The following is a 21,938-nucleotide window of genomic DNA, read 5'->3' as shown; positions in this document are numbered from 1 at the left end:
GTTGTCTCTCTCCACAGTATCAGGTGCATCACTCTCTCTCTCTCATAAATTTTCTACGTTGGTTTCTATAATTTTTATTTTGATTTTTTCCCCTCAGTCTATGATCCTCTTTTCTTCACCTTTCATTTCTGTTCCCGTCTGATTCTCGCTGGCTGATTCCTCTGCACCTGTTATATATTACCTTCTTTTCTTTTTGCTATGGCTCTTGATTTTTGATTTTGTTGTTTTCTTATGACGGTGAGATGATAATAAATTTTTGCATGCTAGGGTCGCGACTGGATCCTTGATGTCCTTTGCTTGTGGATTGTGATCGAACTCATGGGTTCGTTTTTTGGGTTTCTACTGATGTAGTTTTTGGTCTGAGAAGAGGGCTTTTGACGGATTTGGTATGTATTGCTGTAGTTATCGAGCTTCTTGTTGGTTTTAGCCTTTTGGTTTTACAGACGATCAAACGCTCGTAGTGCGATTTTGCTCAAACAATTTGGAGTTTCTGGAAAAGCTGAAAGAAATAGCCAAGTAGGTTTATCATGAATTTGCATGGGGAATTTCTGAAGTGAGTTTTACTGTGCACGAGGAGTTTTGAGTTTGAGTTTTAGAATTGATATGAATACCTTGTGGTACTTGGATGGATTGAGTACTATTGCTCAGTTTTAAGGGGGGGCAGTTCTGTTTGGGAGGGCATTCAATTAGGGGGTAAAAAAATGGAAGATGACAATTTTTTGGTCATGGGAATTGATGGCTTGGGTTTGGAGATGGGGTGTAATTCCGAAGAGCCATCCTGTACTGCTGTGGAAACGGATGAGAGTGGATCGGCATCTCCGAAGAATGAAATTGTAGTTTTTACGCCAGAAAAAGGTGAGGCCAGCGATGTGGCTTGTACTTGTGGGGCTTGTCCTTGTGGGGCGAAGAAACTCAAATCTAGAATGGTCAGTGCAGAATCTGAGCTAAGTCAGAACGAGGAGATTGGGCATGCGAAAAAACTCCGTAGGCAGGACAGGATCGAGCTGGGGCGTTTGTTTCAGGGCGCTGTGAGTTCCCATGACTGGGAACTTGCAGGAAGTCTGGTTTCGTTGGCAGATCCGCAAACACTCAATGATGCCTTGTGCATTTCCTTAGATTCGATCTGGTTCCTGAGGACGCAACTGGAGCTGCTTGGAATTACTGGATTAATGAAGAAGATTGTTGACAGCGGTGCTTATGACTTAACAAGAGCTGCTCTTAGGACTTCTTTCCTTGCATCGTGTGTTTACGCCTGTCAGAGCAGAACAATGAATTTGGCTGATACAGGGGCTTTAATGACCCAAAGGTAAAGATCATGCATTTGCTTAAGATTCTGTGGTTGATATGTCCGAAATTAATTTTGAAAAGGGGGATTTTTAAGAGTAAGAGGCGTAATGTATGGAAAATCTGATGAGTAACTCTTATGGATGAAGTTCATCGGTTATTTATTGTTGCTTTTAGAAACGAAATTGCAGTAACTGAATCTGCTTTCCTCAATTTTCGGATTTGGCTATGTTTTCTGGTCATATTCAATTTCAAATTAATGCTTTTCAGCAAGTTCTATTTTTTCTTGATCCCTTCATTCTCTTGTGGCAATATCTGCGCGTTCTGCATCTTTTCGCCCAATTAACTTCTATTTCATCAGGAATAGATACTCCTAGCTTGCCCTTCTGCTTAGTAATAGGTAGGCTTAGTAAATAGTGGACATCTTTCTTAACGTATTCCCCTGGTGAATCTATAACATATAGTTAATCTTTTCCGGTAAATGACGACGACGGGACGTTAACACTTTTTCTTATAGTTCATGGACAAGTGTGCCTCTATTAAGGTTAATTGCAAGTTTAGTGCTCTTCCGTTACGACTTTTGCTAGGACGACACTGCTGCTTATTCTACTAATTTCTTCGTGTGCATGCAATATTGGTTATTTGGAGTTCTCAAGCTTTTGTATTCCACCTTCATGTTTATTGAAGCAATTTGGATGATTTTTTCTTCTGTCCTCATTTTTGTTGATTCTTGACTTTCGACTGTTGGTTACAATTGTTCGAGTGATGTTTGTTTATGGTAGCATGATGAAAACGTGTAACTTATTTTACAATTGCCTTATTGGCAGATTGCATGAGCGTCTCCAGGAATGCAACGGCGATGAGCTTCTAAAGGCAGAAGCTGGTGCCAAGGTAAAGAAGTTTACTGAATGGGCTCTGAAATGTATAGGCTTCCATTCTCGAAGGCAGGGGAATAGGGATAAAGTGGTTCAAAGTTCTGCTGTTGTGATGCAACTCCAATTATCTGCATTCAAAACATTCCTAGATCTGGCAGGCAACCAACTTACCAGGAAGGACTTCATGGAGGCCTTTGATGCGGCTTGCTTTCCCCTTGCTCTCTTCTCTAGTTCATTTGACCCTGGTTGGGCATCGGGGATATCCGCAACTGCCATTCACGGCTTGCTAGGTATGCTGGTAGAAGGTGGTGCAGACAATGTGAACCAGTGTTTTCTTGAAGCCTCACGTTTTGGCTGCACGGAACTTGTTCGCATATTGTTGCAGGTAAAGGTAGTTTTGGTTTTTTTCAAGGACATAACTCTAAAGTCAGTTAGGCTTTTTACTTTAAATAAATGGGGATCGTTTTCTCTACAGTTGGGTTTCATACACTAGTTTTGGTTATGCTATATAGTTTACAATGTTCTGAATATGCAATTTAGGAATCCTCATGTATGGTGTCTGGAGACTAACTACGATTTTTGTCTTTTCTAATCTAAAATCTCCCTTGAGGTAAGCTCCTGTTCCCTCCATCCTCTTGTACGTACAGGAGGGTAGGAGTAAAGAGTCTACAGACTAAGGGAAGCGATAGTTTGCAAAGGTAAGTATTAGGAGCTGTAGGTTTTCTCAGGATATATCCACAAGTATATTGCTTTGTTGTTTTTGTATTGACTCTGCTATTTTTAAAACCTCAGGCATGCTATCAGCAAATTATCAACTGTGTGGTCATAGTCTCTTCTATTACACGAGTCTAGGAATCATCGAGCCATATAATGTCGGGAAGTAGATGTTACTGAGGTTCTTTGTGGTGTATAAATTATTTACATTAGCTATAGAGGCTTCTGTTTCTCATTTTTGTTCGGGCTTGAAATGTGGTTTTGCAGATTTCCCAGAGGAATAGTTTGGACATCGATGTTGACCTGGCTTTGTGTTTTGCTTCCCACTATGGCAAGATTGACACCATGGAATGTTTAGTGGAGGAGGGTCATTCAATGGCATTTTTGGGTCCTTTGATGAGAGCAGCGGAGAGGGGTTGCATGCAAGTTGTCCAATGGTTTGTGAAAAGAGGCTGCCGAGACATGGAACTGTGTCTAGCCCTTACGGCTGCCACTTCCAACAGCCAAGTTGAGATTGCTTCCTATTTGCTCCCTCGTGTCCCTCAACGTGTCCTTGCGGCCCTCAGCATTGAAATCCTCAAGGCCGCTGGTGAACGCTGTGGTGGATGCTTTGATGGGGTAGCATTTCTCCTCCATTCAGACTTCTTGGGCGATCCAGCTGCTACTTATGCCGTTGCTGACAGCATTGCTAGGTCTGACGACAAGGCTGTTGCTCCTGAGCTTAGGGCTTTTCTTCGGGAGCACTGGTCCGAGGCTGCTTTTGCTCAAGGATTGAAGGAAAAGGAGAAGAACATTACCTGAACATGGTGAGGATTAAAAGGTGGGGTGGATCTCCTATTTGCTTAAGGGATCCACCTCGCCCGTTAAGGGTGGCAATAGCATATTTGCCCCTGTATAGGGAGTGTGCCAAGGCGTGCGGATGCTGCTTGTTGTCGCAAAGGCTAAGGGGACAACTTGTGGAAGCAGCTACTAGGCTAGGAAATGGAGCCATGGATGAGGCGGCGGCAAGCAAGGGGAGAGAGCTGTTGGTTGTTTTGGAGCATAATCTTCCTAGTTCCTCCATTATTGATCCATGCTTCTAGTACTGCATAGTAACATCTTAGTCTGTTGCATCCTATTTTGCGCTCTCTTTTTTCCCGGGTATGTGGCATGGATAATAGTAATGCTTAAGCTTGTAGTTGGATTCTAGGTGATGAAGCTATTACCAATGTTTGTCCATTTTCTTTACAATCAAAATCCTTTTTTTTTTTTAAATAAAAATGAAAATAAGCTAATAAGCCAATTTTTTCGTCTTTATTAAAAAAAATTGAATTTCAATTGTAATTTTTTACTTTTTAGATTTCTCTCGTCATGAAAAATCAATAATTCTCAAAAAAATTGATGAAAAACTAAAAAATTTGAATTTTTTTTTGAATTAAGACGAAAAAATAAGCCAAATTGCTTTTTTAGCTAAATGACCTTGGCTCAATAAGCCATTTGGCTTATTTTTGTTCTTATTTAAATTTTTTTTCGCATTTGTTAGTTTTTCGTCGATTTTTCGAGAATTATTGCTTTGTCATGACGAGAGAAATTTAAAAAGTAAAAAATTACGATTAAAATTCATTTTTTTTTTGAATAAAGACTAAAATAAGCAATTGGATTTTGATTGTAATTTTTTACTTTTTAAATTCCTTTCTTCATGACAAAGCAATAATCTTTGAAAAATCGATGAAAAACTAACAAATGCGAAAAAAAAAATTGAATAATGACAAAAAAAAGAGGCCACATGGCTAAGTCGAATGAGTTTGTGCAAGTGAGCTTGAGTAGTGTGAGCATAAGAACACCGAAGGAGTTTATGGTGTTCCATAATTGTTGTTGTCCTTTATGAGTCTGCCCACACAAGCTATCAAAAGAATGTATTGGGTGTATACTTGGTGCACATGTATTATGAACAAATTGCTGGAACTAATAAAATGTCCTTTGGTACTTAAAAACCCAACATACCACTCTGCATTTGGAGATCACCTTGCATGACAAAAGGTGCTTCTATATATACGTACATACAAATATGCTTGTGATCGCAAGAACGAATTCTTGTCGGGCATGGATAGTATTTTTAAGTACACATCCCTAAAACTTCGACGCATCTCAAACTCACGCTTGTGTATTTTGGAAATGTTTGGAAACACCATGCTTAAATGGAAATTCTAATATCCCTTTCATGATTCTCCAGCCTTCTCTCCATTGTTCAACGAAAATTACGCCGCAAATTTTTCATGTTTTAGCAAGTAACTTAAATTGGATAGCATGAAACTGATCAGAAACCCTAAATGGCGCTAATCTTATCGATTAATCTGTTAGTAACTCACCGACCACTACAAGTCTGGAACAGAAAGGAAGCCATTTGACCTCACTCAAACATCTGTAACATCGAAAACATCGCTCCTTTCCATACTCTCTTCCATACTCTCCGTGAAGAGTATCCTGTCGAGGCTAAGTTGAAAAGTGTAGGCAATCACAAAAGGGTTGTGTTAATTCAGCGGCAACAATTTTGTTCCATTTCTATTACTCTGGTGCATTGCCAAGTTTTGCCTCGTGTTCGAAGTGGCATAACCAAAACATATACTGCCCTTATCCTCGCTCTTTTGGGAAACTGTAACGGAAAGCTGCATACCCTGCAGATGAAACTCTAATTCCACCACAGGGAATGTGATAAAGTCCAGTTATCGATTATTCAAAGTAAAGTGTATACAATGGTATGACATAAGGCATATCCAGTAGCCTTGGAGTAGAAATCTATTACTACCACAAATGTCTCCATATGATCAATCTCAACCCACTTTCATGTTTTGAAAGTAAAAGATAGAGGAATAACTTAGAAAACAAACTAGCAGTATCCAGTTTTAGCAGCCGAATAACATATGTATCTCGTATTGGCACCCAATTATGAAGTGTCGACATGGGTACTTTGCCAAAAAAAACACGGATCCATGTAACATAGATCAGAAGGAACTCCATTCCATGAAGATGAAGCAATATCGATCGAGAAACTACACCATCAACGGCAAATAAATGTAGCAAGACACCGCTTGCAAGGAGAAAGGGTGAAATTGCATTTGCGATCAAGAACTCTTCCTTGATTTGATTATTAGTTACAATTAATCTCTGTATGCTCTAGATATACAATATGAATGGAGTGGGAAAAAGTCACGATGAGCAATACAAAGGCGAAAATCTTCCAACTGTTTTATGCACTCTCTTGGATATGGTTATTGGAAGGAGAAGCAATGTTGTTAATTGAACCTCCAGAAGTCTTTGATAAAACATATGCACGGGCTGTTTTTAGCATCAACTCCAAATCTTCCTTATACTGTGTTAATTGACCATAAAAGTTAGGATGCATTTCACCATGTTTTTTCTCATTGTTATGAAGGTAAGCTGGTATTACCAAAAAAGAGAAAGTAAACTAAAAAGCTTCAACCTCAAAGAGAAAATGGAAAGAGATGAGGAAAAATACAATCCTTTAAATGGAAGAAATACATACCGCACGCTGTAGATCTGATTTAATTCTAGATTGAACCACACACCATTTCTTAATATGTGGACCTAAAACAAGTGGAACAAATGTATAATGTATAAATATCTCCTTTCTAAAATCCCCAATCCTATCAAGGACTTGTGTACAAAAAGCATGGCCAAAGTATCTCCCAGGTTCAAAATGAATTAGTGTCAAAACAACATCTTACAGCACAAATTTAGTAGGCAGCCCAGTGGTAACCATTTTTACTGCAATTTATCGATGGCCGCCGATGGGTAAATGATATAATGGATTCAATATATGATAATTAAAGCATGTATCAAATGACGAAAACCAATAGAGCTTACCTAATCTGATATCAACCTTGCATGTGGATTCAGAGATTGTCTCCAAAGACCATCTAAAATGAACCTGATGTCAGAAAATAACTAGTAAGGAAGAAAATAAACACAAAAGACCATCTCCCTGATCTGCTAAATTGACAACAAATAGATGATAACAACTAAAAGAAAAAACAATACGTTGTCTTTCTTACTATATTATACGTCTAAAAAAATTAGACTGTCCAGCAACGGCAGCTGGAAGTCAATGTTGATTCCATGATCAGCTTCCATAGAATCCATACAGTTGGGGTCTTGACAAAACCCCCAAAACATGTACATAATGTATAGTGCATTCTATTTTACCAATAATATAGTCTTGTAGCATTTACTATTGAACTCAATCCAAACAGACAAGGAAATTTTGTTTTGCTTTATCTTGACAAAACAGATTAAATGTTTCTGTTCCCAAGGAAATTGATACATGAAAAGAGCAGAAAAAAAAATGAAATTCCACTGTCTCCGCCTAAACCTGCAGTAAGACAATGCCGAAAGTGGCATCCCAGATGGGATTCAACAACCAGAGCAAAAGAAGTAGAATTAGGTGCTGGCCGAGTTGGATTTCTGGGGTTAGGTATAACAATTAATGTCAAATGTCATTTATGAGACTGAAGTACCAAGTGCAAAAGATGATCAAAACTAACCTACATAAGATTTTTTGGTTTTAGCATACTTTTTGACTACCCTTATGTACGAATAACAAGCACTCCACCGTCTTCAGGTTTTTCTATTTAGATAAAGAAATTACGCATAATAGTTTACTTACCCCATTATCCCAAACATCAATTAAATTCAACCACGAATTACATATTAATTATCTTTATAGCCCAACCCACTGTATAATAGCTTTTAGCTCAGCTTGTTTCCCTCTCTGTGTTTTCATCTCAATCTTTTAGGTTATTTTTTTGTCGTGACTGCAACAATGGAAATAAGAATTCCGGAAATGATTTAGACAGAGTAAGTTGCATAACCAAACAGATGCTCAATGGATGAATACACATTGGACAGTGTATTTAATAGTTCTGACAATGGTACCATTATGAAACAAACAAAAAACATTAAAAAAAAAAAAACCCTGAAAGTATAGTATATTATGCATTAGCATGTCTTTTGTAAGAATTAAAAAAAAAAGTTATATATGTATACACACACACACATGTGGGAGATTTTATTGGCAATTTCTTAATTCAGACGTTAGAAAATTAAGTTTTCTTACACCTGAATAAAAGTTTCTAGAGCCGACACAAGTGGAAGTTGTCTAGATTATCAAGACTGAAAAGGCTCTATCTGATGAGTGATGATGCGAAGGCACCACAACAAATTATACTTGGCAACCTGCACAAGCATTCACACTATCGCACTTAAAGATTTCTACGAAGCCATAGACATAATAACAAGATGCATGCATCCATACCATTAACTTATACTAGGAAGTTTCAATCCGCATTAGAAGCTTCTCAAGATTGAAATTTTCTGTTTAGGTGTTTAGGTTTCACCAAAAGTTAATTAACTCTAACACACACATTGTATGTATATAAGAGAGAGTGAGCGAGTACAACTCACAAACACCTTTCTTGTAACATATACTCTAGCAAAATTACTGGACAAACTTGAAAATTTCTTATGCAAATTCTAACATGCAAACTCAAATGCAAGTCAAGTAAATTAACTGAATAAATACAACTATGGTGAAGCCTGGGAGGGCATATTCTTAAGAAGAATTCAAAACAATGCTGATGCTGGATGGGGATCTTTTTAATCATGTAAAATATCAACACAGAAGTTAAATAAACAAAACAATGATTTCGCATGTCAAGATAATCACTACCTATTATATATATATATATGGGGCGGTTCCGGGGACACTTAAAAAAACCCTCCAAATCTTAATCTCATAGTTCCCGATTAAATTTTGATGATCCGAGCCGCTTAATGTGTTCAGAACGTGATTTTAAGGGTGCCGCGAGAAACTGGCAAAAAAACTAACCGGGAAGGGCTTGATTTGAGCAGTTTTTTATTGGACCGTTCAATAAAGTTCAAAAAAAAAACTGTTCGGATGAAGCCCTTCCCGGTCTTTTTTTTTTTGCTGATTTCTCAAGGGCACCCTTAAAATCATGTTCTAATTATATTGAGCGGCTCGGATCATCAAAATTCGATCGGGAACTTGGGGGGGGGGTTTTAAGGGTTTTTTTAAGTGTCCCCGGAACCGCCCCTATATATATATATATATATATTGCCTTTTCTATAAGGAGCAGTATAATGTTCTATTATCTGCTTCAAATTAACATATAAACTCCAATCTATAATCGAGACTGGTATTCGCGATGCAGCTTAATTTTTATGCATAGGAAATTATCACGAACACACACACGCATGCATGCACATGTGCGCGCATGCGCACATACACATATCACATTCCGTGAATATAACCAGCGATCCACCATCAATCATCATGCAGTGGAGAGAGAATACGTTAAGCCAAAAAGATGAGCTATTAAGCTACAAAGGGGTCCAGTTAAAAAAAAAAAAGCTACAAGATGTCGAAGGAATCGATACCTCAAAGTACGAACCAAATGGTACATCATGCACGCGTTGTAGGAACTCAAGTACCTAATGGAGGAAAATTTAGATGTTAATTTTTGTGACACTATTACATCATGCTAGAGCCAAAAGCCATAATACTATAAAATCAATGTCAAAAGTATGTCTCAGAAAAAACTAATCAAATTATTACATGAAATAAGCAGTCATACCAGCTGTTTCTTATCTGGTGATAAAACAGCATGCTGCCGATCTGTTATTGCAGTGTCTGGAGGTCCTACAAAACCTTCACATAGGGCTCTAAATGTGATCTCTCTGACTTGACCACCATACTCAACATCATCATGCCACTGACCAATCTGAAGTAGCGAAGAAAAAAGAGTTTTAAATCCCATACGCTTAGTATTTAGAAGAAAAATTAGTGTCTTCCCCAGAGTTACAACCAGTGCAACCAGAAAGAAACAACATAGATCAGGACAACACTAGCATTCCGACCAGTGACTAAATTTTGATCTAAAAAATGTAAACTTCTGCATTCTTCTTGACTAGCAAGAAGAGACCAGATATCTTGTCATGAAAACAACTAGCTCAAAGATTGACAACTTCTCATAATCATCATCTCGAAAGAAATTCGATGAATGAAAAGGTTGGAATTTGAGTATGCAAATTTTATCGGTAAGATATGTTTTTACTCACCTTAACATTAGTGTCCTTTCGGACTGAATGAAACTCATTTGTAAAATTTGAACCATCACTAAACAATAAGTCAAAGAATTGCTCAGCTGTGCTTGGGAAATCACCCTGAAGAGAATCAACACAGAAAAAATATCATAAGGCAAAATGAGATAAAATAATCAATGACAGTGAAAGCAACATACAGACATTGTGTATAACAACTAGAACGTCATCTTTGATGAAGGGTTGAAACTGCACAGTCTTCGGTATGTTTTCTTGAGGAATATTAGCAGGGCTGCTGTGTGCATGAAGTGCAGACCGTTCCCTTTCCTGTTAGAAAATAGAAATAAAACCACACAAAGGAGTTTGAATTTTTAAACCAAAAGAAATGAAAAACAAACAAAGACTGAGAAAAGAAAAAAACCACACACACACACACACGGAGGGGGAGAGAGAGAGAGAGAGAGAGAGAGAGAGAGAGAGAGAGAGAGAGAGAGAGAGAGAGAGAGAGAGAGAGAGAGTTTTAAGCTTCTAAAAAGAGGCGCCAAAAAGCATGCGTTAAGCTCTCTTGTCCCAATGCGCTTAGCCTTAACTGTCAAAAGACCAATATTCAGCCCATACTGCATTTTGGGCTTTAAGACCAATACTCAGCTCTACATATTAAAAATTGATCATAACGCACAAGGGGCAGACCTTATCAGCTTGTACTGTTGCACAGAAATTCTTCAATGCACGCTGTACAGCTCTATCCGCTTGATTTCTGTTCCAGAATGATGCAAATTTGTATCTGAGTCTACCTGAAAAATGAAAAAAAACATGTATATCCCTTTTTTACCAAAATTTACCAAAAGAACAAATTTAGGCCTCCTAGAATTTAAACGATGGATTGCGTACTTGACTCTAATTATAAAGCCCTAATTCATCTGGAAATACAAGTCACACAAGTGCGTTGACAAAGATGAGATCAAATTACATGCAAATTTAAGAAAGTGGGAAATGAATTTCCGGTCAACAATATTTGACGCATTTTCCAAGTTAAGCTGAATCCACTCTACGGGAATTCGAAAGCATTCAAATCATTCATAACTTCAGGTTTCAAACAAAACAACGGCATGCTATCTCAAGTTCTTTGGTAGAAGTTATGTGTCTTTTTACGAAGGGGATCGGTCCTGACTGCAAGAATTCCACAATTGATTTTTTTTAAACTTATATCTGCCTTCATTTGACTGTGAACTTATTCCATCCATCTTCCCCAACAGTCTGGCCAATGGACTCCGACACCATGAAGATTTCAGTGTGAACTCGGTACCTGATGCTCACACATGACACATTGACTCCAATTCCAAGGCAATTATAACATGGCAACATAGACAACTAAATAGGAAAATCTAAGTACATGCACCCGCATTTGGAAGCTAAAACGTACCTTTTGAAACCATACATGGTAAATTTTGTAGGCACACGGCTTTTTTATCGTTCTTGTTGCACACGAGGATGAAATATTGTTTCACTTTCTTAGTTTGAGTAATATGTACTCTCACATTAATTATATCACAACAAAATAACTTTCCTAATCCAAATTCATTATGAGACTGGGATAAGGTCAACAAATTCTTATAAAGTAGTTCATGAAACAAATGTTTTCCGGTACTGAAGCAAAATTTCATAAGAACCTTAACAACACTTAGACACTGATGACTAACCATCACGACTTCCCAAGGGAGGCGCACCATGCCCTCCTGTACCCATGCGAAGAATAATTGTAATGGCTGGATTAATAAGTGCATGCTGGCTCCTTTTTATCTGTTCAATTTACGAAAGAAATCTTTTTTGATAAGTATTCGTAGATATGACAAAAGAGTTGCAATCCTCAGAAACTTATATGACTTGAAGACATTCGATTCACCCAACCACACAAGGAGGGAATAATCACAATTCAAAACAGAAGAAGCTACACACCTCATCTATATCTTCAAATGGAATAACCACCTGCCAAATGGAAAATGCACACACTAAGTCCTAAATTTCCTGCACCATATAGGCAGTTAACATAGGCTATAACAAAGCGCAGATAACTAATCACTAATATGTTTTTCCTCCTTCCCATAATTAGAGAAGGTGCAGGAGGTAAAGAAGCTATCATCAAAGGAAAGACTGAGAAAGAGCAGCTTCAAAATAAAGATCTTCCAGCAAAAGTTAATGAAAATTCATTGAAAAATCTTCATGAGATATCACAGGTAGAGGCAACATAATCCAATAACTTACACACTATGCATACCAGAGTTCTAAGAAAATAGATTGCAGTTCAATCGAAGAGTTGAAGACCATAGTAGCCAATTCTAGCATACTAAACTAGAGATAGAGACATACAGTTAGATTTATACAAAGGATTGATGATCAAATAAAAAACTAAATTTTGATCTGTCCAAAGTTTTACATGTCCTCCAGCACAGTAGCCTAACTAAGGAACTCACAAGGACAATGAACCACAGGATTACAAACCAAAATTATTCCAAACGGCAGAACAGCTTGACCAACAAACAATGGAAGTGGAGCCACTCCATGCATCAACTTGCTAATATTGTAGGATCACCACTTGGGTAAATAAACAAGTCCCGTTGTGGAAGGGAATGCCTAATAGGAAGCAATCTGTTCCTTCACTCCAAACTTCATTTTCAAGCGTCCTCCCTTGAATGAGCCCCCAAACCCAGAAAAAGGAGGACCACTATGAAGTGAAGTCCCATATTGCCCGGGTACCAAAGTGATATGAAGCATATAAGCGTGAGGGCAACCTCAATTCAATAGCTAGGTTTTGGGGTTGAGTTCTACCAAAGACCATGTAATATGGTATTAGAGCTAGGTACCAGAGATGGGTAGGGTGCGTGTCTTTGGCCTGCACGTGGCAGGTGCTGCGGAGTGAGCACATTGCACGTGAGGGAGGGTGTGAAGTGAAGTCCCATATTGCCTGGGTACCACTTTAATATGAAGTATGTAAGTGTGAGGGCACCCCCCTCACTTCAACAGTTTTTGGGGTTGAGTTCTACCCAAGAGGCCAAGACCATGTAATAAGCACAACCATTACCAAAAAGCCACCAAACGTCAAATGCAGCTCCAGACAACACCTTCATTGCACTCTCCATCAACATGTTATGATAGGCCTTCAGCTCATCACATTATACCGAATCTGTACTAGCATTCTACCTAACTGTATCTTCACACTCACCAGTCACCATTATACATGCTCTATACGGCCACCATCTCCACTTCAATCTCGCATCACCCATGCAAATATACTATGAACAAAAAATCTTCTTAGTGAAGCTCATACAATTTGTAACTGCTGCAACCTTGTAACTAAAATCGCTACTAGATCAAAAGAAGCTACAGAAATCAATTCAAGCTTAAATCCCCTCCCCCTCCCGTCCCCAATCATTTCCTTATTGTATTTCTAAAATCCAATACCAGGATAGCTCCTAAACAGTTTAGATGTCCGATCCCCTAATTACAACTGCATTAAAATCAGCTCCCTTCTACTGAGAAAATCCTGATAATAATAAGCAGTTCCCTTTGTATCTTCTCAACTTTGTGTACAGCTATAGGAAATAGCTTTGTAACACGGGAATCAATTCACTAACTCCAAAGTCGAATTAATGCCTTTAGATTGGTGCTGCCTCATAGATCAACAGAAAATGCAGATAATGCCATTGCTCCACCCATAGAAAAGATAGCCACTTTATCTTATAGCAGAAAAAATGTGATACACACGGCTGCTCCCAAGGAGTCCAAAGAACTACAACTCATCATATCCCCACAGGTTACCACAAACAACTGTAAGATCTTCCATCACATAAATAAACAAATGGGAGGGCCCTTAAAGAAAGCCCTCTAATTGCCAAAAGAATAAACTAACTGATGTTTAGTAACTCAAATACCACTTATAATTTGGATAAAATCATACAAACAATATGATATCCTCCATTTGCAAAACACCCAACACCCCCCCCCCCCCCCCCCCCCCCCCCCACCAACTGCCCAACGGGTATTTTCTGCACAAGAAAGTCCCAATGCTCATTAGGTAAGCCCTCAAATGTTATCTAACAAGCCAATAATTATAATTTCCCAAAGCCATTATATCTTCCTGGTATCATGATAACACCAGTCTACTGTAGATCTCGAACAACTAGAAAACTAACCTACAGCATCACTCGTTTGAAAAGCCTTAACTGCCTTACTGTCATGTTTTGAAGAAGTTGATTTTTAACCCAAAACAATTGCATCTTAGATTTTCGTTCCTCTGCATCATGTTCTTGAAAATAAATTTAATCAAGATGGAAAGATAAAGGAGATATTTTCAATGTAGATGCCTGCTCACCTTTATTCGCTTCGAAAACACATTAGAATGGAAGCAGACGTGCCATGCAGAGACGAACATACGGCCATGATACAAAAAGGACATCTCAAGTGCACATGAATAACTATGTTCCACAACCTAAAACATGACATATTAGTAACACGGTCAGCAGCTGGAGATACTGAAATGGTCAAGCACTTGAGGGATTTAAATTTCGCAAAGCTTCAATATTCATAGCTACCTCCAAGTTAAAGATGTAAAATCCAAACAACATACATATGAGTGGAACTCATCTAACAAGCATGAGCACTTCTAGGAAGTCGTTCTGTCTGGGTCGCACAAGTATTGACCACAGTAGCTAGATACATTCCCCGACACGTTTCAGAACCTTGAAAACATGTCGTATAATTTCACGATTTCCTTGTGTCGAAACACACTTAAAATCTTGTGGATTAAAACCTATTAATCTACCCTCCATTGTTTAATATAATTTTAGGAATTTGGCAGGTCAAAAGCTCCAACTTGTTTATAAGTAGACCAAAATATTTGATCCTTCGGAAATTTGGTTCACGCCACTCTTCCAATATCTAGAATGTGAAATGCTTTTATACTGTTTCAACAGAATTGGATATTAGTGTGTTACTAATTTTATATTAAATAATAGTTCTCATATTGTACCAAACTATTTATGTGCCTGTAGGTGCCTTTACTTTGGGAAATTGTTGCTGCTGTGTCCATATTGCGACATCTCTGTATAATGTGTTTTTTCTTTGTGCTTCTTAGAAAATCAACAAACAAAATGTTTTTAAAAGATCAGAGTAAACAAAACTTACCTCATCTAGAAGGAGATTAAATATGGTTTGTAGAGGCCCAGGTTTTCGATGAACAACCATCTGCCCTTGTTTATCTGAAATCATTCTTCCAGCCTTAGCTCCAGCATATCCATTCAAAACTCTAAAAGGACATGTATTTATGCTAACTCAATACAATGAAGGATAAAAGTACAATGCTGTCAACAGGAAAGTTTTATACTTCTACGGAATAGCCAAGTCATAGTAATTCTCAATTCTGAAGGGGAAAAAATGGTACAATCAAGATAAAACACTTTCCACAAACATCACGCATATAGTAGATTTCCAATAACCCCTTTTATTCCATGAAGGCTAAGCAGAAAAAAAGAAGATAACTCCGTTTAGTATGCTAAAGTATATAGTGTTGCAGAAAGATGAAAAAGTATGTACTCACACACAAAGTGGATATTACGTCAATACACAGATATCACAGAACTGTTTACATAAGCACCAACTAAATGTGTATAAAACATATAGACATTTATATGCACCTGATCTTTGACAAGATTGCACCAATTCCAACAATTGTACAACAAAGCACTACACTGGTCCACTGAAACTAGATGAATCTGTGGTACATGAGACACTCGCTGTAACTACTTATTTGGTGATCTTGACCTAAATGGATGCCTTAATAACCCTTGCAAGGGCACCCTCCCACACTAAAAGATACAACGATCTCTGAAATGATCAGTCAAACAAAGAACTATACAAATATTAAGGAAATTGATGGGTAGATGTTGTATATACCAGTCAAGATGCAATTTACATAAAAGATTAAGAAAATCCTTTTAATCTTTGTAATTTGTTTCCAAAGATAATAAAATCCTCCTTTGTTGTTAAAAAAAAGAAGGAAAAGATGCAATTTACATATGCTAAACTCTCCAGCATGTTTTGTTGGCAACTGAAATAAATTGAACAAATTATCTACCTATTTAATGTCTTGGAATCTATTTGATGGTCGATGTTCCCTGTTCGAAAACTGTGAAGTATCCTCACAAGAATGAGATTGACCCCATACTAAGACAAGTACCCGACTACAGGTAACAGTGTATGATATTCAAGAAGATAGTAGAAGAGAAATAGAGTCTAAACAACAAACAGAAACAAACAAAGGCTACCTGCAAGAATTTAGTGGGTGTTCAATTGTTCTAACGTGGAGACAAACCTGACAAACAACAAGGTAGTTCAGTTACACAGGAAAGAACATGGAAAAAGAGGTCATTGGCTCTATAACATCGACACCGACAAAAAATAGAAGACATGGTTGAAGGAACAATCACCTTCCCCGATGACCTATCCAACATATACCACACAACACCACTTTGAACTTCATGTCCGACAGGGACAGTCACTGAACCAAGAACTGCACTTTTCGTTATTATGTCCCAGTCATATATTGTCACATTAATCTGCCAAAACAATTTGGAGTGAGTTCAATGATCCAAACTAAACTTGGCATTTACAATCTCATTTACATACACGTAAGTATGGGCTTGGTCTTCATGAGGAGACAAGAATTTAGGATGGTTGCATGAAGCAGAAACACCAAGTCACCACTGGGGGCCTTGGCAACCCCTGGTTTCCAAAAATCTGTATGTGTAAATAATGTCCCACAGACTGAGAGAGCTTTAAAGTGGTGCCCTCCCCTCAACTTCTTTAGTCAATTGGTTAAATCAATGAGTCAAGTTTAATAGTAATATTCAGTATATCCAAATATCATTATTAGTGCTTGTACCCATCACTTAATTACCACCTCCAAAACTAACATATGAATATGGGCAGCCTCTTTGGTCATTGCCAATGGGAAGTTTTTGGGCATGACTCCGTGCTTGATTACAGAGGCAGACCCAGGAATTCAAGATAGTGGGGACTAATGCGCATTGTGCACTGCTAACAACCATTGACAGTACTTGTAAAACAACATTGTTTTGGCCTCCCTCATTCAAACCTCAACACTTCTCTATTTTTAAGACTCGTACTGAGACCAAAACAAGATGATCCACAAACCACATACAAAAAACACACGCACACACACCTTTCTTATTTTTTGGAAGGAAAATGTAACAGTGCACATTGGTCCACAAACCACAAGGGTTTATGAGCTGATAAATGAAGGTCAGGGGGTCCGTCCACACTTGGACTAAACCACAGGGTGTGTAAGAGAAGTTCACTGGTTTCATTTGTGTCAACCTTATTACATATGACCGACAGCCTTTCATTAAAAAATTGATAAGCCAAACATACTTCAAGATATCAGTGCATGATTAACATAAATGCTTAGTACAAACTCATTTTCTTCTTTGTGTTTGGACGAAGAAATCCTACTTCAGACTTCAGCCCACGAAAATGATATATCAGATTATCAATGAAGACTGTAACAAAGTAACTACCTCCACAGGAAGCTCGTCAACAGAAAAATTAAACTCCTCTCCCCAGGTAGGATTCCTTGTGCTAGAAATGATTGAACTGCAGCAGAAGGGCAAAAACACACAAAAAAAAAACAAAATACAGCAGTTAAAGTCCCTTGTCAAAATCTGGCAAACAAAGCCATCAAATTGATCGACAAGGAGTATAAATCTAATGCCATGTATCATAAAAGACATCCCAGATATCATCCAGAGCAAAGAGAAGACATATTAAGTAAGGTATCAAATTACACCCTCCTTCAAAGCTATCTATATGGTATGTTTATATGTAGAAGACAGCTACATAAAGGGCCTTCAGCTTTCTTGTATGAAAACAAGCAGGGCGGTACGCAAAAAATCAGAGGAAGGTGAGCGAGCAGAAACAAAGTGTTAAAGCATCAAACTCAAAACCAATTCGAAATGAGTGGAGAGGGCGCTCATGCTCATATACTAGTTTTGGAGGTTATAATTACTCAATGTGGGACAAGCTCTACAGCTCCCCTGCATGTGAGACCCCTGACATGCACGTGGGGAGGTAAACAGATGATCCATTACATAAGGAGGCGGGGGGGCTGTTGTGCCCCCAAGCACAGCAGCCAAGAATGAATGGAGAGGCCGCCCAGGCTCATATACCAGTTTTGAAGGTTATTATTACTCAGTGTGGGACAAGCTCTGACTATAGAAAGTGAGACATTCAAGCACCTGATAGCAAGATGCGTTTAAAATTTCCCAGTCGATGATATGTTTAAAATCTCAACTTTAAGATACCATAGCTCAAATTCCTAAAGATACAAAGTCAGGAATATAGGTTCATGGCTAGATCTTAGCCCTTTCTTTTAAGAGGATTCATATCAAATGCTTCAACTCTATTAGAGCAGACTTAATAAAAAATAGGAAAGTACCAACACGCACGAAATAAAGAAGAATATACCAATGGAAATTAGATCTAATCACCTGTATCTCTTTTCCGTGCCACATGTGATGATCGCATAAGGATTCGAAGTACCATTCAAGTTAGCACCAGTAAGTTTTTTTGCTGCCAACAGCTGCAACTGAAACACAAAGCGTGGACTATTAGTTGTCATGTGTATTTCCGAGGACAGCCCAATACAGAATCAAAGAAATTAGATGCAACGTGCCCCTTCGCATAACAATACTACAACAACAACAATACTCGTGTAATCCCCAACCAATGGGGGCATGGGCGGGGAAGATTGTAGACAAACCTAGCCTTTGGCAATATATGCACAGAGTGGCTGCTATCAAGAAGTTTTACCACTAAAATAGCAACCTCCCATACCAGTAGTACACCTTTTTTTTATAAAACCAACAAAACTCAACAGGCTTCTCACTTCATCGCCATTCTTAAATAACAGAAAGTTGTGTGTTCACCGATCCAGAAGTACCTTGATTGTATAAGTAGAAGTTGTCTGATGGTCTCCGTTCAGCTGGCCCATCTACAAAATGAGTCCAGAACTGCATGTCAGACAAGTGGAAAATTACCCGGTGGAATCAGAAGAGAAGAATATAAACGAAACAATCTGAAGGTACTACTACTATGTAAACAAATCTGGAATTCAAAGACAAATACCTAGGTAATCAGAATAAGTTCACAGCTAGAGAATTTTAAATTACCAAATACCAGTCCAACTCAGAATTATATAACTTTTCAAGCAAAATTCATGGTATCATGTTGGACAACATATAAGCTCTGGAAAGCAAATCTTTGATACCGAATACTTTCTTATCTCCCACTTTTCTTATTGAAATGTTGGAGTTTGTCCCACATCTGTTAATTATCTCCTTCAAAACAGGTATATGAGCCTGGGTGGCCTCTCCACTCATTGGTCAATTGGTGTTGAGTTGGATGCTTTAACATATTATCAAAGCTAGGGTTTTTGAGAATCTTGGGTAAGGCTCCGTATTTCGTTATTGATTTTAGTTTGTTCCCCCTTGTTTGTGCCATAAGTGCGCCATTGTATGTTGTGATCCATGTGATGGATTGTTTGTTACCTCTCCACATGCGAGTCGGGGGTTGCACGTGCGAGGGTGTGTCCCACATCGGTTAATTATCTCCTTCAAAATTAGTATATGAGCCTAGGCAGTCTCTCTAGTCATTGCCAATTGGCATTGAATTGGATGCTTTAACATCTATCGAATGAATTTACTCAAAACTTCAATGCAATCACAAACCAATTAATGCCTTATGGTAGTTTTTCTATTTTTTTTTCCCGGTCACCTTAAGGTAGTGCTTTTTTATATAACTCAAGTTTGTTGACTAACTTACTGCACCTCAACTATTCACATGGATCAATCTCACCATCTATTAGCGGGGCCCGATTAAAACCAAGACAAATCTCCGTACGAACAAGCCCAAAAAAGAATTGGTCTACTTAATGATTATGGAAAAGGATTGAATGATCATTCCCCGTCCTCCCAAGTCCCAATGGAATGTCCATTCGCCTACATTGCTATCCGATTACTCTGTTTCTAGTCCAATTTTGATAACTTCTTAGCAAACTAAAAGTCAAAATGAGCAATTGAAGAGAATTCCCAACCAAACATTTTTCACTCCTCCTCCCAATTGTTTATCCAATCCTTGAACTGCAACTTATTAAGGAAACACAATGATTACTCTCAAAGATTTTGAGTTTTCAAGAATGCCCTATTTGCTTTCAAATTAAATCAGTATGCACTGTGCACTGTCTCTGCTGCACTATTTTTGAAAGCAGAAAGGGTATTAGGAAATTTTAGCTCGCGAGCAGCTCAGGGCTCTGCTCATTTACTAATTGAGCCGAGCTTAAGCTCAAGTTTTAGGCTCGTGTAGTAAACAAGTCGAGCTCAACGCTCTAAAGCTCAGTTCAGCTCGTTTGGTTATTGAGCCGAGCTTGAGCTCGAGCTTTAGGATCATGTAGTAAACAAGCCAAGCTCATTTGTATAGGCTCGGCTTGTTTACAGATGTTTGTTTAGTAGATGAATTGAGCTCGGCTCGTTCTCGAGCTCGAACCCTGCAAAGCTCGGCTCGGATACACCCATATCGTGAACAATTCCAACACAGACTCATAGATTACTAATATAAAACAATCACAATATCAAGAGGAAAAGAAAAATAGAAAGGAAAATTTTGATTTTATCAAGCACCGCCAAAAAGAAAAAAAGAAACAAAATTAAGTTAACAAGAAAATGACCTTGTCTTTATCGTTGGCATTGGTGTCATCTCCTCCGTCGCCAGTGAAGAACCAGTAGTAGGCGGCGATGACGAAGGCCGCGGCGGCGACGGAGACTTGGACCTCCCACAGCGACGGCACCAGGACGTCCAAAGCCGCCTCCAATATCATTTTTTCTGAATTGTTGGCGAATTGGCACATTCTTTTTTAGTAATGGGGGGTTTGTTTGTTGTATTGGGAGGAAGCCGGTAGGAGGAGTGCAGAGCTTTGGGAGGTGGCATTGAGTGCTGTAAAGAGGAGTGATATACAAGCATTGTAGAGAGAGAGAGAGAGAAAGTAATGGTGATGTTGGGCGCCGAAGGAGAAATAAATGCGGTAAATATTTTAAGCATGAGGAGAGAGAGAGTGATGAATCGTTTTCCAAATGACAACTTTGTTGGAGTGGCTTATGGGAAAACTATTATCAATGTCATGATAAGATTATGGATGATTATTGTTGGCATGAAGTTAGCTAAGACATGGACTCTTTTGCCATCATGAGACTTATTGTCAGACTGCTTTTTAATCATTCCTTTTGAAATTAATTGGTGTTGAAAAGGCTTCAATTAAGTCTTTATGACATTCGACGTCGCACAAGTCTGTTTTTAGAGCGGTTACAGAGGCCAGAGAATGATATTGTGTAACCAAATCTATAGGAGTACTTCGAATCCAACGATCTCTCCATGCCCCCGGACAATCTTCTTCCTTTTTCATTTTCAAATCCTCCCTCCATCCTAGTTCAACATGAAAAGAGACGCGAAAAATCGGATAAAAAATAAAGCAATACTATCTACACAACTTTAAAATACAACTCTATGTGGAGCCGTTTGATGAATTTGTGATTCTAGACCTTTTTGGAAAAAAAACCTACGTCTCTATATAATTTTTGAAAATTTCATCGCACTAAAGTAAAAGTCTCTATTAGTTCTTTAATTTGGTGCGATACTTTTTTTTTTAAAAAAAATTTCTACTTTTTTCGCAGTGGACTAACATTTTGGAATGGGTGAACCACTAAGAACCCTTTTTTTGTAAATTCACTTTTCTCATTAATCTCATTCCCTCTGCTATCCACCCCACAACTTACTTATTAGTTGAAACCCTAACATTTCTCACCCCAAAAAGGGTCTAATACTCCC

The 21,938-nt window shown here is 38.3% G+C and overlaps 1 protein-coding gene and 1 pseudogene across 4 annotated transcripts; one reads left to right on the top strand and one right to left on the bottom strand.

Annotated features, from left to right (window-relative positions):
• The first annotated feature begins 34 nt into the window (after positions 1–34).
• LOC131300704 (ankyrin repeat protein SKIP35-like) lies at positions 35–4,091 on the top strand (annotated as a pseudogene).
• A 1,763-nt stretch (positions 4,092–5,854) lies between these two features.
• LOC131300702 (BAG-associated GRAM protein 1) lies at positions 5,855–21,135 on the bottom strand. Of its 4 annotated transcripts, none has more exons than XM_058326662.1 (18): positions 20,785–21,135; positions 19,003–19,053; positions 18,551–18,648; positions 17,582–17,657; positions 16,472–16,600; positions 16,310–16,356; positions 15,171–15,291; positions 14,359–14,475; positions 11,946–11,975; positions 11,690–11,789; positions 10,680–10,783; positions 10,245–10,316; positions 10,008–10,112; positions 9,524–9,670; positions 9,327–9,380; positions 6,738–6,801; positions 6,397–6,458; positions 5,855–6,222 (listed from the first exon to the last, which is right to left on the bottom strand). In XM_058326662.1, exons 1-18 carry the CDS (start codon positions 20,962–20,964, stop codon positions 6,100–6,102), a joined length of 1,680 nt encoding a protein of 559 aa, XP_058182645.1. In that variant the 5' UTR covers positions 20,965–21,135; the 3' UTR covers positions 5,855–6,099. The 4 variants fall into 4 exon arrangements, with proteins under 4 accessions (XP_058182645.1, XP_058182647.1, XP_058182644.1 ...); XM_058326664.1 differs by having other exon boundaries at positions 10,194–10,316; positions 19,003–19,072; positions 20,785–21,134; XM_058326661.1 differs by having other exon boundaries at positions 10,194–10,316; positions 20,785–21,134.
• Between the last annotated feature and the right edge of the window lie 803 nt (positions 21,136–21,938).

This window comes from Rhododendron vialii, chromosome 9a, assembly GCF_030253575.1.
Source record: "Rhododendron vialii isolate Sample 1 chromosome 9a, ASM3025357v1".
Classification (NCBI taxonomy): Eukaryota; Viridiplantae; Streptophyta; class Magnoliopsida; order Ericales; family Ericaceae; genus Rhododendron; species Rhododendron vialii.
The sequence above is the reverse complement of the archived record's forward strand: the minus strand, read 5'-3'. Positions and strand labels throughout refer to the sequence as shown.

Coding starts and splice junctions, on each gene's coding strand:
- LOC131300702 (XM_058326661.1), bottom strand. CDS start 20,964: ATGTGCCAATTCGCCAACAATTCAGAAAAAATGATATTGGAGGCGGCT. Junction 18,649..19,002: donor CTTCTACTTATACAATCAAG/GTACTTCTGGAT, acceptor TTTGTGTTTCAG/TTGCAGCTGTTGGCAGCAAA. Junction 11,790..11,945: donor CATTTGAAGATATAGATGAG/GTGTGTAGCTTC, acceptor TAAATTGAACAG/ATAAAAAGGAGCCAGCATGC.